At 40.1% G+C, this 15398-nt stretch overlaps 1 protein-coding gene across 11 annotated transcripts in view; it reads right to left on the minus strand.

Moving 5' to 3' along the window:
• The window catches only part of LOC124430343 (gamma-aminobutyric acid receptor subunit beta), a 62382-nt gene that overhangs the window by 19916 nt on the left and 27068 nt on the right, over window positions 1–15398 (minus strand). For 7 of the 11 annotated variants that reach the window (XM_046976744.1, XM_046976753.1, XM_046976751.1 and 4 more), the window contains 3 exons: window positions 13773–13840; window positions 1325–1551; window positions 399–481 (listed from right to left, as the gene is read on the minus strand). In XM_046976744.1, the coding sequence (XP_046832700.1) occupies window positions 399–481; window positions 1325–1551; window positions 13773–13840 (378 nt within the window). Of the gene's footprint in view, window positions 1–398; window positions 482–1324; window positions 1552–9596; window positions 9665–13772; window positions 13841–15398 lie in introns of all 11 variants that reach the window. The other 4 variants (XM_046976754.1, XM_046976752.1, XM_046976750.1 and 1 more) reach the window with 1 other exon arrangement.

The following is a 15398-nucleotide window of genomic DNA, read 5'->3' on the forward strand; positions in this document are numbered from 1 at the left end:
TGCTTGCTTTTTGATCCTGTCAAGCTTCGTCATAGTCGTAGATGAACACCTCGCGGATGTTTCTTGTAAGAGAAAAATGGAATCTTTAAAAGATTCGAACTCTTCGATCGTCGACAATCGTCTTCCATTCGAATTATTCCAGAGTACGAAATAAATTGTATATTTGGCGAAACGATCGTTAAGAAGAAATAACCGAGAGAAAAAAGAGAAAGGTCGATATGGAAGTCGAGTATCGTTCTCGAAAGTATCGCCGTCGAGGTGCGCGTCCTATCGAGGTCCTGCGTGTGAAGAGCATAATCGTGATTAGATCTTGACGCGAGGAAGAGCTCGTCGAGTGGATCTCTTCTCGTTTAGTAATCGCACGGGTGTTCGTATATTGCTCGCCTGTGCATACTTACAGCTCTCGATCTCGATATGACAGAGTTGACGATCCATCGGGAAGTATTGTAAGTTCATTGGACACGATGCCGTAATCGTTAAGCTGTAACAGATTACGTTTTTATGGGTAAATGATAAAAAGAAAAGAAAAAAGAAAAAAAAAAAAATAACATTCTTAGAAAAACTTTAGACAATTTTTGATCGATAGTGGATAATAGCTATTCGCTAAGGAAGGCGAAGGCTCGAAGAACGGGAATGCAAAAAGTAAGGTAATTGTAATGCCTGACCGAGTTAGATATGCACGGCTCGTTTGAATATAGGTGATGCCGTTAATATCGAAGGACTCTTGGGTGCTCGAAAGATTAGAGCGAATCTAGATACGGTGAAACGATAGCAAGGATAGAGAATACAGGTGGGGTACAACGGGACAGGGAACAAATTTGTCGTGCCTGGCACAATTGCTCCCCAAAGTGCGACAGGCCATCTCGAACGGACGATAGGAAGAGAGAGGAGCGTGAGCGCGTGCATTTGGAAGGCTCAAGGGAGTTTAGGAATCTCGTGGTGCCTGGAGGCACACCCTATGATAGTTGGCCCCTATCCCACGACGATGGAGGCTTAACAGGGCCGATGGAAATGATTCGATCGAATTAATCGAAGACGAGAAATCGAGTCGAGAAAGAAATCATCGTTCTTCCATTCCTTATGATTACGGATAGACAGGAATTCTTCCTTTCCTTCTATCTCTTTTATCGCGTCATTATTGTCGATTAAGATTTCATTGATTTCACGCGATTTCGTATATTTCTGCGAAAGAATTTTCACGATCTAAGGAAAACTCAGGTTATAGATTCCGCACGTTTGTTGTTCACTTTTCCATAATTCTCTTACATTTCGTACTTAAAGTTGGCAGATTCTTCGAATATCATCGTATGCTCCGGGTACTCACCGTATGCTACGTGTGATGCTCCCGGAATGGTGAATACGAATGAACTCGTTGCTGGTGGTAGCGATGTGAAAGTAGGACTGCTTCTCGTTCACGAAGAACGTATCCGGTACCCAGATGTTCTTGATGAACTCAGAACCGACGCTGAGCGTCTCGACGCCTTTTTGTTGCGTGAAGGCGAGTCGTGGATCCGTCCAGAATTGTCGAAAGTAAAAATCCAACGTAAAGTCCTGACGATAGACACGAAATACTCGTTAATAAAAAAGTCACTTGTTGGTTCGTCTGAGCGCTGAAGGAACGAGAATTTCATCGAAGATGATAGATATTTTCAATTAAGATATTTCCTTCGAATACACGCGAGTTCATCGTAAAAAAAAAAAAAAAAAAAACAGGATATATCCATTGAATGGTATTTAATAGAAAATTTCATCGATTTTTCTTGCTAATGAATTCTTCTCTTCGGTTCTCTCGTTCCTCGAGCGCTATAGTATCCTCTATTACACGGGAAAGCATAAAGGAAATTCTCAGCGTCTTTACGAGAGAGTATTTTTCGATCGTGAAATGCGGGGCTGGGAAGAACTGGACGAAGATCAAAGCGCCGATCGAGGAAGCCGACGACGACTCCGTTGAAGTCGTCGGCTTCCTTCATTTCTCTTTCTCTCTCTCTCTCTCTCTCAATCTCACTCTCTCTTTCTCTCTCTCTCTCTCTCTCTCTCTCTCTCTCTCTTTCTTTCTATTTTTCTTTTAAAGGCTGGTGTGAACGTTCTGTTGGATGGTGTCGTTTTAACGTGGATGGGGTAAACGAAATATGTAGCGACGCAATGCGAAAAAGATACGAACGGCTGATAGAATGGAAGAGGAAATGCAGAACCGAGATCATAGACGTCGACAGGTAGCTCAAATTCTTATCGCACCTTATATCGTTCTCTTTATCGTTCTCTTTATATCGTTCCCTTACATCGTTTCATAGATTTGTCTCCATACCTTCCTTCCTTCCTTCGTTTTTATTCACTCGCTTGATATCTCTCAAGAAAGTCTAGTACTCTACACGTGTGATCACAGTGCAACTCGAGACGAGATTAATTCGATGGGAGTATCGTTATAAACTTCTCGAGCGTTGATTTTACGAGAGTTCGTTTATCAAACTTCATATCGGTAGTGTCTCATTTATATTGCAAGAAATTAGAAACAATTATGACAACGCGACGAACTTTTCGTGAAGAAGGAAAAAGGATCAAATTTGTCTTTATCGTGGAATTATTTTTCACGTAATATCGCAACTCGATGAACGAGCGTTCTTTCGAAAGACAATCAACAAGAGATTTTCCGTACGTTCGAGATTCCTGTCGACGTCGACGCTCTCCAGGACGAGTGTTTCGCGACGCGAAAATAATTCGTTTCTACATAAGAGGTAGTATACTATACTCGTATAGGTACGTAAGTAGAGACGCGAAAGGAACGAGTTGCAGGAACGTGTGTCATATATAGGTTGTACTACAAACACACACACACACATATATATATATATATATATATGTATGTATATGTCTCTATGCACTACTATATGGTACATTTAAAGAATACATAGAGAGAGCATTTCGATAAACCAACACGTGCAGAGAAACATGCTACGGGACGTTTTACATACTGCATGCATCGCGCGTGTGTATCTATGTATATATTAGATGTGTATATAGATATAAAAGGTATATCCATCTCATAGAGATTTATATGTACGAATTATTTAAACTGCTTCCACGCGTACTCACAGTCAGACGACGGCCTTGCCTTTTCGTACACACCGGTGATCGATATAGCGAAGGTGAGAAAAGTGTTTTGCGTTCGATCGTCGATAACCATAGATAACCGTATGTATTTGTGATTCGCCAGACGTAATTTCAATACGTAAAACGATTAGGTATAAATAGGGTGGATAACTAGGAACGGATACGAATTTCACGAATACGAATAGAAGCACTAAATTTTATCGATATCGCGTTATCGTTTAGAAAAAATATTTTTCTCTGTCGATCGATCTTGGCTTAGCTATTTCCAACAAAATATCGAAAGGTTTTATGCGCCTACGAAGGTACAGCAGTCACGCGAGAATACGTACTCGTATCAGCGTGTACGCCTTGAAATTCAGCGTTTATGCGGAATAAGCGTCGATAAATAGGACCGCTTCGACGGAATCCCAAATGCGAATCCATCGAATATATGTATATGGGGTACATTTGCTCGCGATGCGAATACACAACGGGTGTGCACAAAAGACGAGATGACTAATGCGTTTAACATTCGCCGAAGAATCTCGTCGGTTTCTTTAGTTTTCAACATCGTATGATAATGATTCGATTGCCGAGTTGATTTCCTTTTTTAATTTAAATCGATATTTCTTATCGCTCTCGATCGAGGGCCAATAAATAAGCCCGCTTGGTATTACGCACAAGGATTTCCCGTCGAGAATCGTCTATTGCTGTTCCCACGTGAAGAATCGTCTATTGCGTGTTCCCACGGATCGTCCTCTAACGACGCGCGAGCGTTGAAGCGCACGATGTATTTATCGGACTTTGGCTAACTTTGAAAGCTCGGCCAAATTTTGCCGATATATTTTGCCCAGTTAACATCGGGTAAAAGCGTATCTCGCAGTAAAATTTGGAGATATACGTCCGAACTTTTGGCAGTTTCGCGCACTACGTAGGCGGCAAAGGAATTAACCAAGTTTTCGAAGCCGTTACAGATGCGTAACTTACGTCGTCTTTCACGGAAGTACTAAGGACTTGATTCGTGTTTCGTTAAGATCATTTTAAACTAAGGAGACTTTTTTTACCGATAAGTAATTGAGTAACGAGCGTAGAAACGACTTTGTTGTCAACTATCAAATATTTAATAAGTTAATTAATAACGTTACATCCAGTTGACTGGTATAATTATATATTTGTATAATAGATCAATTCTCTAGATAGTCAAAGTGTCGACGAACACGAAAGTGGAAGGCATCGATGGCTCTTGGATTAGCAACATAAGCATCGTCGTCGTCGTCATCGTCGTCGTTGTCGTCGTTGACGTCGTAAGTTACTTGTTCGTTCCGTTTGGCGTTACTCCAGGCGCACTGCAGGCCATGCGATGACGCGCTACGCTCGTGTATCGCATTATGCTTTACGATAATTGCAAAGCTGCGTCCTCTCGACGTTTTAGTCGATATCCTTTTCTCTTTACCGAAGAAACTTGGAAAAAGTCCGCGAAGTTGGAAACGCTCCTTCCACGTTATATCTTCGAGAGTTCATGCTTGTCCGTGAAACGACACGAAACGTAATTAATGACCGGCGAAAGCGGTAAATCTTTCCTCGAGCTATTCCTTTTGTTCTTACTCGGTTGCACATTGTTATGTACTTTTATCGAATCGACGATACAAACGCTTTTATCCTAACTCGTATTTATTAACGTGGATCTGCGCATCTTGCGTCGAATTCATTTCGAGACGATACAAAGTCTTAACTTGCAACTCTGTGGATATACCGGATTCATCGTACTCATTGATAACATGGATTTATTCGAATAAATTTCGTAGAGCAAAGAATGGAGGTATAAGATAAGGAACGAAAAATAAAAAAACTTTCATGATACACGGGAAATCTCGAAGAGACGTTCGGTCTGAACGGTTATCGAGATCGTTTAAAAGGAAGGGCACAGATTTTCGAGGAAGTCCGTTCTGACGGTGGAACGCGGGGATGGCGCACGCAATCTTTCGATGAAATAAAAAAAAAAAAAACTTGAGAAATAAAAGAAGAAGCTGCACAAAAGCGTATATCAAGCGAAAGCTTGAAAGCGATCGAAAAAATCGACGTTACAAGGCGTACTTGAGGTTGAATCGAAGTATCGAAGATCGAGGAGATCGCATCTCAAGTGGAAGATAAGATCTCATTCGTTCTTATTATCTCGTGATCATGCCTCTCGTACCTTTATATTCGTCTTATTCGCACGACAAAATATAATATATATATATATATATATATATATATATATATATATATATACACATACATATATGTATATGTATATATATATATATATATATACACACACAAACACGCGCACATATATATATGTACACACGTATTATAAAATGGTGATATAAAATACATACATACACACATAGACGCGCGCGCGTACATGTACGGCATGACGCAACTTATTTTTATATGAATAGGTATATAGCGACCAGAAGCGCACTGCACACACTGACAATGATACAGCTCATATAATTGGTGTTATATATTGATATTGAATAATACTTAATGTCATATAATGATAGACATACATGTATATATTTATATATATACCGAGGAATATATACATATATATTCTTTTGAAATTTAAAATGTAAAACTATATGCATATATTTTAATGTCGTATATATATATATATATATATATATATATATGTATATACATATATATGCACAATATGCACGTCTATCCGTATGTATAGTTCTCGATTGTGGTCGATGGAGCTATACACACAAACTTTTGATTTTGTCTTTTCTCTTTTCTTTTTTGTTCTTGTTCTTTTTTTCTTTTCTTCCTTTTTCTTCTTTATCTTTTATCATGTGCGATCGTCGGCTGGGCCAAGGGAACGGTAGGAAAAAGTATATTCTCTCTTTCTCTTTCTTTCTCTCCAGCATGCGAACGAGTACACGATTATCCGTCGCTTTTCTCGATTGTTATTCGAAGAATCACCCCGAAAAGGATAGACAGACGATGCACGATCAAGGAGGAAGCGGAGATCGTAAAGGGGCATTATACTTCGCGGCCATTGTTCGCGTTCAGGATGATTCTCGATATCGAGAAAGGTTTGGAAGAGCGAGAAAGCGGAAGACGATGCTTAAGAGAATCCTCGTCCCTTCTCCCTTCGTTGTTGCTATTGGATACGACGATGCTCGGAGAGAAAGAGCGAACGAGATAGGAAGAAGACAGGGAAAGAGGGCTTGGAATTTTTCGATGGGATGATCTTGTATGCTGTGGACCTTACGTAGGTTCACGGAGTATAAGAGAGAAGAAGGGTATAATATAGGGACGGAGAGAGCGAGAGGATACGATAAATGTAGGTATATATATACATAGGAGAACGTATCGGAGGGTCGCCAGCGGGTGTAAAAAATCGCGAGTCACGTCCCAGGTGACAGTGTCGACTTGATTTGGTTTCCGCACAGGGCTCAACACCTGGGGTCCAGCCTCTTACATTCAGCTCCAAACTCCTACTCCCTGGATCACATTTTTCTTTTCTTTTTTTTTTTTTTTTCTTTTTTTTTTCTAATAAACGAGGCCAGCCTTCGATAAACGCATACCGCTAGAGCGTAAACTTTGAGTTTCGCTCGGAGTTTTGTCAAACCTAAACTTTGTCATTTTAAACTTTCGAAAAGTCTTTCATTTGCCTCGATCATCGCTTCCTTTCCTTTTCTCCCTCTTCTATTTTCTTTCTTTAAAGGAAACTTATTTTTCCTTAGACACATATATAAGATCGCTCGATAATAAGATAATCGATAATACCGATCTTTAATTAATTCGCGTCGAGCAATAACCGTACACTCTGTTAGGTCGAACCTTGTATTCCGACACATACTCGAGCTTACACGTGTACGTATCCTTCTTTTCTTTTTGTTTATTTTTCTTTTTTTTTTCTACGCGTCTTCGATGTCGATCGAAGTAGAAAAGATACGAGTCACGGCGGATCCAGTTCAGTGCTTGTTTGAATCTGAGTGTAGACACCGGAACGATTACTTTCGAATTTCTACTGCAGGAGTTATTAAATAACACGTAGTATAGAACGCCGTAATCGTTTACACGCTATAACGATGTATCATCCTTAGAGAATAACTTTTGCCATCGGGAACGAGTACGTATATATTGTATAATAAATATTACGGATATATATATATATATACATATATATATATATATATATATATATCCGTAATATTTATTATATATGATATTATATATATATATATATAACATCATGTATACGTATACACACACGTACGCGCTTATACATACACGCCTCGGTAAACGGATGCGTACTAATATACACATAATTATCTCTTTATTTATTTATTTACTCGTTTATACGTGTGTGAATATCGTACGTGACGATAGATACGCGTGGCGCGCACGTACACATGTACGTGTATACACGTACGTACGCGATGATATCGTTGTATATACGTGCGCGATTTAATTACACGCGTATATATGCGTGCTGTAACGTATGTGCGGCCTGCGGTGCTCGATAATTCGATACTACAAAGACTATTACCATATTAAACTTGAAATAATTTCTTATTGTTGATAGGGCCGTCTTTTCTTTCTATTTTTTTTTTGTTCCTTCATTTTGATTATTTTCCTCTCAATCAATTTGATACGTAAACTCACGTCTCTCGCGGATTTAGAGTCGAAAAACAAAGATAATAGCCAAGGAGCAAACAGAAGCATCATTCTGTAAGGTTCAACGAGTTATCATGGCCGCTAAATCGAGCACCGCGGGTGGGGCCATGCAACAAGAACATCGCAAATCGAATCAAACGAGTCAACCATAAACCATAAACGAAGTGGACAAGAATATATCTTGCGAAGACTGTGGAACGTAGCAAGGTTCCCTTGTAACAGTTCAGCCAACCAAACAGCTGTGACGAGCTATAAAAACGTAGGTTAGTAGGCGATTCGTGTGTGTATAATGCGAATGTATGTAAATGGAAGACCTGCTGGTGGTTGTTTCTTGGGTTTGTGAGTATTTTCGTGTGTATATATGTGTATCTCTCTCTCTCTCTCTCTCTCTCTCTCTCTCTCTCTCTCCCTTTCCCTCTCTCTCTCTCCCCTCTATTTCTTCCTCGCGTGTATCTATGTCTTCTATATATCTGTACTTGTGCATACTTATTTAAAGTGTAACTCCGTGTATACGCGTGTGTATGTTACATGCTCAAACGCGTACATATCAAACACCCTTCGTTCGTAACGCTTACATGCCTCGATCAAACCCTTTTTGTCTATAGCTACGCGAAATCTAATCTGGTTTCGACCATCTTCAAAACCTTTTATTCTTCGAATCTAGGAGAATCATTGCACGAATCATTTATTTTTTCTTTATTCAAACGAAAACCCAACTTTTGTAGCTATTTATATTTCAAATGATAGTCGTAGAAGAGTTAGCGAAATCGCGAGTTGTTCGATGTCGAAAGTAGTAAGTAGAATAATTATATCTACGTTCTTTTTCTCTATTTTTCTCTGATTCTCTGAGTTCCTCCATCTCTCTCTCTCTCTCTCTCTCTCTCTCTCTCTCTCTCTCGCTAGCTTACTCTTTCGAGAAAACATCTATGCGGGTCTTATCGTAAGAGAGAGAGAGAGAGAGAGAGAGAGAGAGAGAGAGAGAGAGATTAATAAACGAGTAACGTGATGATCGGAAAGCCGATTCGAGCAACGAAGCGAAAATTTATCCACGGTCGACGCGATCGATTCTACGCGATCGATTCTACGCGATCTAACGAAGGCTTTCCACCATCGCTTTTACCGACGTTGAACTTTAATAACCCTTTAACGAGCGTATCTATGAAGAGAGCATAAACCGACACCCTTGAAAAGTACCATCCCCTCTCTTTTGATCCCGTTTTTACCTAAAAAAAGAAAGAACGATATTGGCTCCACCTAACTTAGAACATACTTCCCATTTTCACGAGGTTTCGGGCCTCGATTAGCGAAGGTGTAATTGCTTTTCGTGCGGTCACGAGAGGGAGAAAGAGAGAGAGAGAGAGAGAGAGAGAGAGAGAGAGAGAGAGAGGGAGAGAGAAAGAGAGAGAGGGAAAGAGAGAGAGAGGGGGGGAAGAGAGAGAGGGGGGGTGACCTTGTGTGTACACACAAACTTATCGAGACCACGACCTTCGAGTAGTTCAAAAAGAGAAAGATAGTGTAACAAAATCGCAAAATAAATCAATGTTTCCTCACGAGTGACATGTTTGTGTATGTGTGTGCATGTATTTTTTTTTTATGTGGTATAGAGACTCGCGCGAAGGAATAGGATCATAGAGAAATGATCATTTTTCGGATGAAAATCGAATGGCAGTATTAAAACAGTATTAAAATAGGAGAGGAACGACGGCGATATCTTAAAGGAGATTGGATCGATAAGGGTTGATTAGGATTTACTGAAAAAAAAAAAAGAAAATAATAAACGAACGAATGGACCAACGAATGTGAGTTTGTATGAGTTTGAATGCACACTGTACCATCAACACTTCGGACACGGAGCTGATGCTGAGGACATACATGGTGACTCCGACTTCCACGGGCGGACCTGCAATCAACAAAACCATCCGGCCTTGGTCGCTCTGATTATCCGCTAAGATCTCTTTAGTAACTGTGATTAATGTTAAATGCATCTTGATCTGATTTATCGTTTAGATTGTTTTTCATTCTTAAGTTATCTCTTTTTTCTCCTCTCTATTATTATTATCATGTTTTTTCTTTTTTTTCATAAACTTGTGTGCATCCGCTTAAGCACACATATAGATTATAGTGCGCAGCACGATTATATCGTTGTGGATGATCTATGGGGAAACTTCGTCTCCGACCAGTCTAAGTGTCGATCAGGTTCATCAGCTGAACGAACAAAACCATATAAGAGAATGAGGAGAAAACGCGAATGGATATCAACGATCGAGACGAGCGTCGGAGACGAAGCGTTAGTCGAAGAAAGCTCGCACCCTGCACGAAACCAAATCAACAGGACTCGTCGGTCACGTTGCTTTCCGAGCTAAAAGAATAATTATATCGTACTTGACTTCTTTTCTACGTACGTACGCGACGCATATACATATGTATGCGTGCATATGTAGTATATGAACTTTATATTGCACATTCGCAGTCACGCAGCGAGGTGACTTTTATCTTACGACCAGATACGGTCTCCCGAATTTTTATTCGTTCTCTTTTATTTTTTTCTCTTTTTTTTTTCCCATATTACGCTACGTTTCTACTACTTTTCTTTTGTACATTTTTGTTTCCCGTTTTTTTTTTTTTTTCTTTTTTTTCATACTTCTTTACTTTTGACTGGTTTTTCTTTTTTGCTTATCTACCCGCAGCCTCGACGCTGCGATACAAATTGTTATTTACTTCCAATTAGCGAATCGTGATTAATTAATTAATTAGCGTATCCGTGTATACGTGTCCGAGGGGGAAAGGGGGGACAACTGGTATCGTGATAGCAAATTTTGAATAAATCTCATTCTTCGATTACCTTCTACTGTTTTTCTTTCTTTTCTTTTTTTTTTTTTTTTTCTTTCCTTATATCGATCGCCGCCTTGTCTCGTGAATTTTATTCTCAATTTCGTTGCCTCGAAAAATGTATAAAAATTGTATCATTTCTTTTCGGCATTTCTTATTATTCATTTTAATTACAATATAAATTGCTGTCATTGTCACTGCGATCGTCGATTCCGGGCGATCATGTTCGAGAGCTAAAGAACAAAAGATAGACTTGCGAGTGTTACGCGGGGAGCAAGCGGAAGGTGGACGTTCTTCTCTAAAATTATTTGTTAAATTAGAGGGAGGGAAGCAGACGTCCTGCGGAGAGAGACACGTTCATAGTACGAGAGTTTCGAATTTGTGTGTGTCGAAGACGTACGTGTGGTAAAACGTGCGATGTCCAGACAGAGAAGGGCGTAGGTTAAAAATAAGGGCGGGGGCGGGGCGGCGCGGGGTGGGCTCGGGGTCCGGACGGATAGAACAAATAGAACGATAATCATAAGAAAGTAAGAATATAACAGTAATGGTAATGTCTTTTTAATTGATGATAGTGATGATATAATAATAATAATAATAATAATAATAATAATATAATGTAATATAATATATCGTAGGTGATGGCAGGCGGGCAGCCCATCTCAGCAACCGCGGCATAGCAGCTAGCGTCTAAGAACGGACTAACGGGACGGTCGTGCGTGTGTGTGTGTGTGTGTGTGTGTCTTTATGATTTATTTTGTTCTCTCCATGTTTGTTAGAAATTTATGCGCAATACCGTTCTGTCCATTATAGAGATCTATTCTACTTTATTATTTTTTATTTCGAAAGATCGCAAAAGGTCAAATCTTTACGGTCAAAACGGTAGTTCGCTCTTCTTGATCGTGTGTACATAGTCGTGTTTGTGTTTATGTATTGCGCCGTGCCGAGGTGAGAATGCCGTGTAATTTTTGACGTGTTTCGTCAATAGATATATTAACTCGCACACGCGCACGTAAAAGGAGTAGTACGTAGTTTATAAAATAAATAGCTAAAATTAGCGTGATATATGAGGTGAATAAAAAGTTTTAGTTGGCCTCAATGTAGTAACTTAATAGTAAAAGCTTTATGTAAACCATGTTCTTTAGTCGAAATAAACGCGAGCACGACACTTTCGCATCGTTGGACGATTTCAAACCCGTTAAAGAGGAAAACATTTAAGATCCAAGAAAGCTTCGTTCTCTCTCGGGGGATTTGATATTTTCAATATTTTCGAGCTACCTCCTTCGTTCAAACCTTCCTTACACCTACGTGTTTCCCAGCGATAAATCTCAAAAGGTATGTGACACACCGCCATTACGTGCATCAGATATTCTAATTAGTTCGGAGTATTCTCGTTATCCACGATTTTTCTGCAAACGATTAGCTTAACCCCAATCTCGCTATAACAAAGTCCACGATATATCTGATTTACCTCTAGCCGTTTTTTCTTTTTCCTTTTCCCTTTCTATGCTCCTTTTTCTTCCATTTACTTATTTTCAATTTTTCTTTTTTTCTTTCTTTCCCCAACGTTATACATCGAATAATTTTGCGGACGTCCATTAGTGTAATTATAGATGTAACGACGAAAAGAAGGTAATTTATATCTACATCGTGCTCGTATCAAAAGTTGGCGCGTTAAGAAGAAAAGCGAAATGTTTCCCCATCGCTTCGGAAAATTTCATCGATGTTAAGAGGTAAACGGTCTTAATATTTGATGCTTTTCCGTTGGATTTCAGTTGGCCAACTTTCAGGCTCGTTTATTCAAAACTTTCTTCCCGCGAGTTTTACTCTCCCCGCACAGCTTGGAACATCTCCTTGGAAGATTCGTGGTATCGACACGAGTTCACAGGGCATCGAGTTCGGCCCCGTTCGAAATCATACAAGTGAAACATAAAAAGAAATTGTAATTATCGAACGCGAGTTAACTATAAGTAATTTGATTTTCTTCTACGATCCATATCCCATTGTTATTTAAGCGTACTTACTTGCATCTTACGCGATTAATATTTTAAAGTAATTTTCTTTGAAACAAAAATTTCTAACATCTCATTTCGCAATTTCCACTTATTTTCTCAAAAAGAATCAACAGCTATTCGGTTGTATCACGATTATCGGGGAACATTGTATAGAGAGATAGAAGCGTAGAATTGAGATTGAAGGAACCAGAGCGAGAGAGAGAGAGAGAGAGAGAGAGAAGGAAGATTGTCTAGTAGTAAAGACGTAATCGTGTTAGACGATCGACGTTCGCGCAGCAAGAGAAGTGTATCGCTGGAAGAGACAACGACAGCATCCAACAAAGGTCCTCCGTTGCAACGAAAAGCAGATCAAAGGAGCACATAGCTCGAGGAAATGCGATTCTGTTCGCGGCAACCAAACTAATTTCATTCTCGAATTCGAAGAGCTTTGTCGATTGTCGCACGACGCTTCGTTGGTCCAAGTCGAGTCAACGAGCTTTTCGACGGCTTCAGGATCAATCCCGAGGGCAAGTCTCTTTCTTTCTTCCTTCCTTCCTTCCTTTCCACGTCCCTTCGCAGGAGTGAGAGGAACGAGATTAAAATCGAGTAAAAGTAACGTATCTGCAGCGGGACACGCGGAGTGCTCGTGCATCTAATGAATTCTATCGTTTCTATCTTTTTCTTTCTCTACTGTTTGGTTCACACAGGTTACAACGAAACGAATTTTGATCTTACAAATTTTTCACGTTCAATGAAAAACAAGAACGTTAATAAACTTCGCGATGAAACTTATTCTTTACCTTACGAATCTCCGTCTATCGTACTCTTGTGCGCGCGTGCGAGTGACGCTTCTTCGTAAGAAGATATTTCTTTCTTTTTTTTTTTCTTTCTACGTAACGCTGCTTCCATCGACGATCTCCCGTCTACCGTGTGTTCGTATGTGTATGTGAGTGTGTGTGTGTGTGTGTTTGTGATATCGAAGGTTAAAAAACACGGGCACTAATGTGTGATTGCACGGGCAAGAGACAATATCAAGGGGGTTAGGGCTCAAGGGCGGGCGAGGGGGGTGGTGGTGGTGGTGGTGGTGATGGTGGTGTTTGGCGAAGGTGGATATCGTCGAAACGATTCGGAAATGATATATAAATCAATTGATTTCAGCAATTTATGGACTAAGACCTAGGGTAGTACCATTTTCACTTCGGATAGCGAGCTGATGCTCAAGACGTACATGGTGACGCCCACCTCGACGGGAGGACCTGAAAGCGAAGGTTAGTCAGACTGAGTCGGCCGTCAATGGGCCGTTAGCGGTCTGTTTTATATACACTGGTGCTGTGATTTTATATTTTGGATATATGTATATATGTATATATACATATATATATATATATATATATATATATATATATATATATATATATATATATATATATGGGATGGCACGGGATTTCATTAATGGCGTGTGCTTTCGTGTGTCTCTGTGTGTATTCGTTTCTTTCGCTACGTCGGATGGTATCGCTGAAAGTGGTAATTGCTCATAGATTAGATCGTCGACCGATGCGAGAAAAAGATTGATATATATCTATATAGGTATGTATATGTATATGATTTCTCGCGCGACAAGTGCGCGTACGCTCGAACTCGGCTCTTATCACGTCTTCAAATGCGGACTCTGTAAAACCTGTCGGTCGATTACTATTTTCTCTCAACCGTGTTATCGCTGAGACTCGTGTTCGTCGATAGTCCACGGAGGCTTACTACGGTTAATGCCGCGAAGTGTGATTAAAACGCAGCCCTGCGATTACCGGTTTCCACCGGTTAATCTTTTTTTTTTTATCTTTTTGTTCTCATTTTTGTTCTCTTTCCTTTTTCTACAAGTTCGCTCGGTAATACCAGCTAACTCGCAAAAGCTGGGCCATAGTTTGGCTCGAAAGTAAAAGGGCGATTAGGCGCTCGAATCGTTCAGGCAAAAGCCTCACTTGATTTTTCATTCGTTCTCGCCATCATCCCGCGACGGCAGAGGATTTATCGTGTTCCCATGCCGGAACGTTGTCTCCCCACCAGCCCGTAAGACTTTGATCGATACCGAAGTTATTTTCGGTGCTGAAACGTCGACGAAGCGTCGATTCGATCGCAAATCCTCACCTTGCATCGGACCCGCATCTCTTTTTTCCCCTCTTTACGGACGATTTACAGCGATTTAGAAGAACTCTTTCGTCTCGTTCGAGCGTGCGATGATTGGCCGAGAATTTAAATATGTTCTACCTTCCTTTTTCTTTTTTTTTCCTCTTGATTTCATACTTTTCGCTTCATCGTAGGATTCGAACGTATCTACTTAGATTTTCCAAAGGAAGAATTTGCGAGGATGATGTGGCGATCGTGGTATTAAAAGATTAAAGATTTTTATCAAGGATGGCAACAAGGAGAATCGTAGAGTTCTCAGATTATGGTTCGATATTGAAGCGTTAAAATTGTCTTTTCGACAAAGGAAACGTCGCTGGAGCAAATTTCCTTTCGTCATTTAGACTTTCTTTCTCTCTCTCTCTCTCTCTCTCTCTCTAGAGGAATAACCTTCTATCCAATTAGGATTATAATTTTCCAGCCCAGCTATTTTCTCATTTTTCCATTTTTAACGAAGCTAGGGACTTAGAACGTCATACTGTCCAGCAAGGTTACAAATGGTAAGGCAGGACAGAGATGTAGGATGCAGCCAGTAGGATTCAACGGATGGGGTGGAATTTTCGCGAGAGTTGACTCGTAAACAACGTCCCTGCCAACGGCATCGGTCGGTACTCGACCGATATATATCTTCATTTC

The sequence above is a fragment of the Vespa crabro genome, chromosome 18 (genome assembly GCF_910589235.1).
Source record: "Vespa crabro chromosome 18, iyVesCrab1.2, whole genome shotgun sequence".
Classification (NCBI taxonomy): Eukaryota; Metazoa; Arthropoda; class Insecta; order Hymenoptera; family Vespidae; genus Vespa; species Vespa crabro.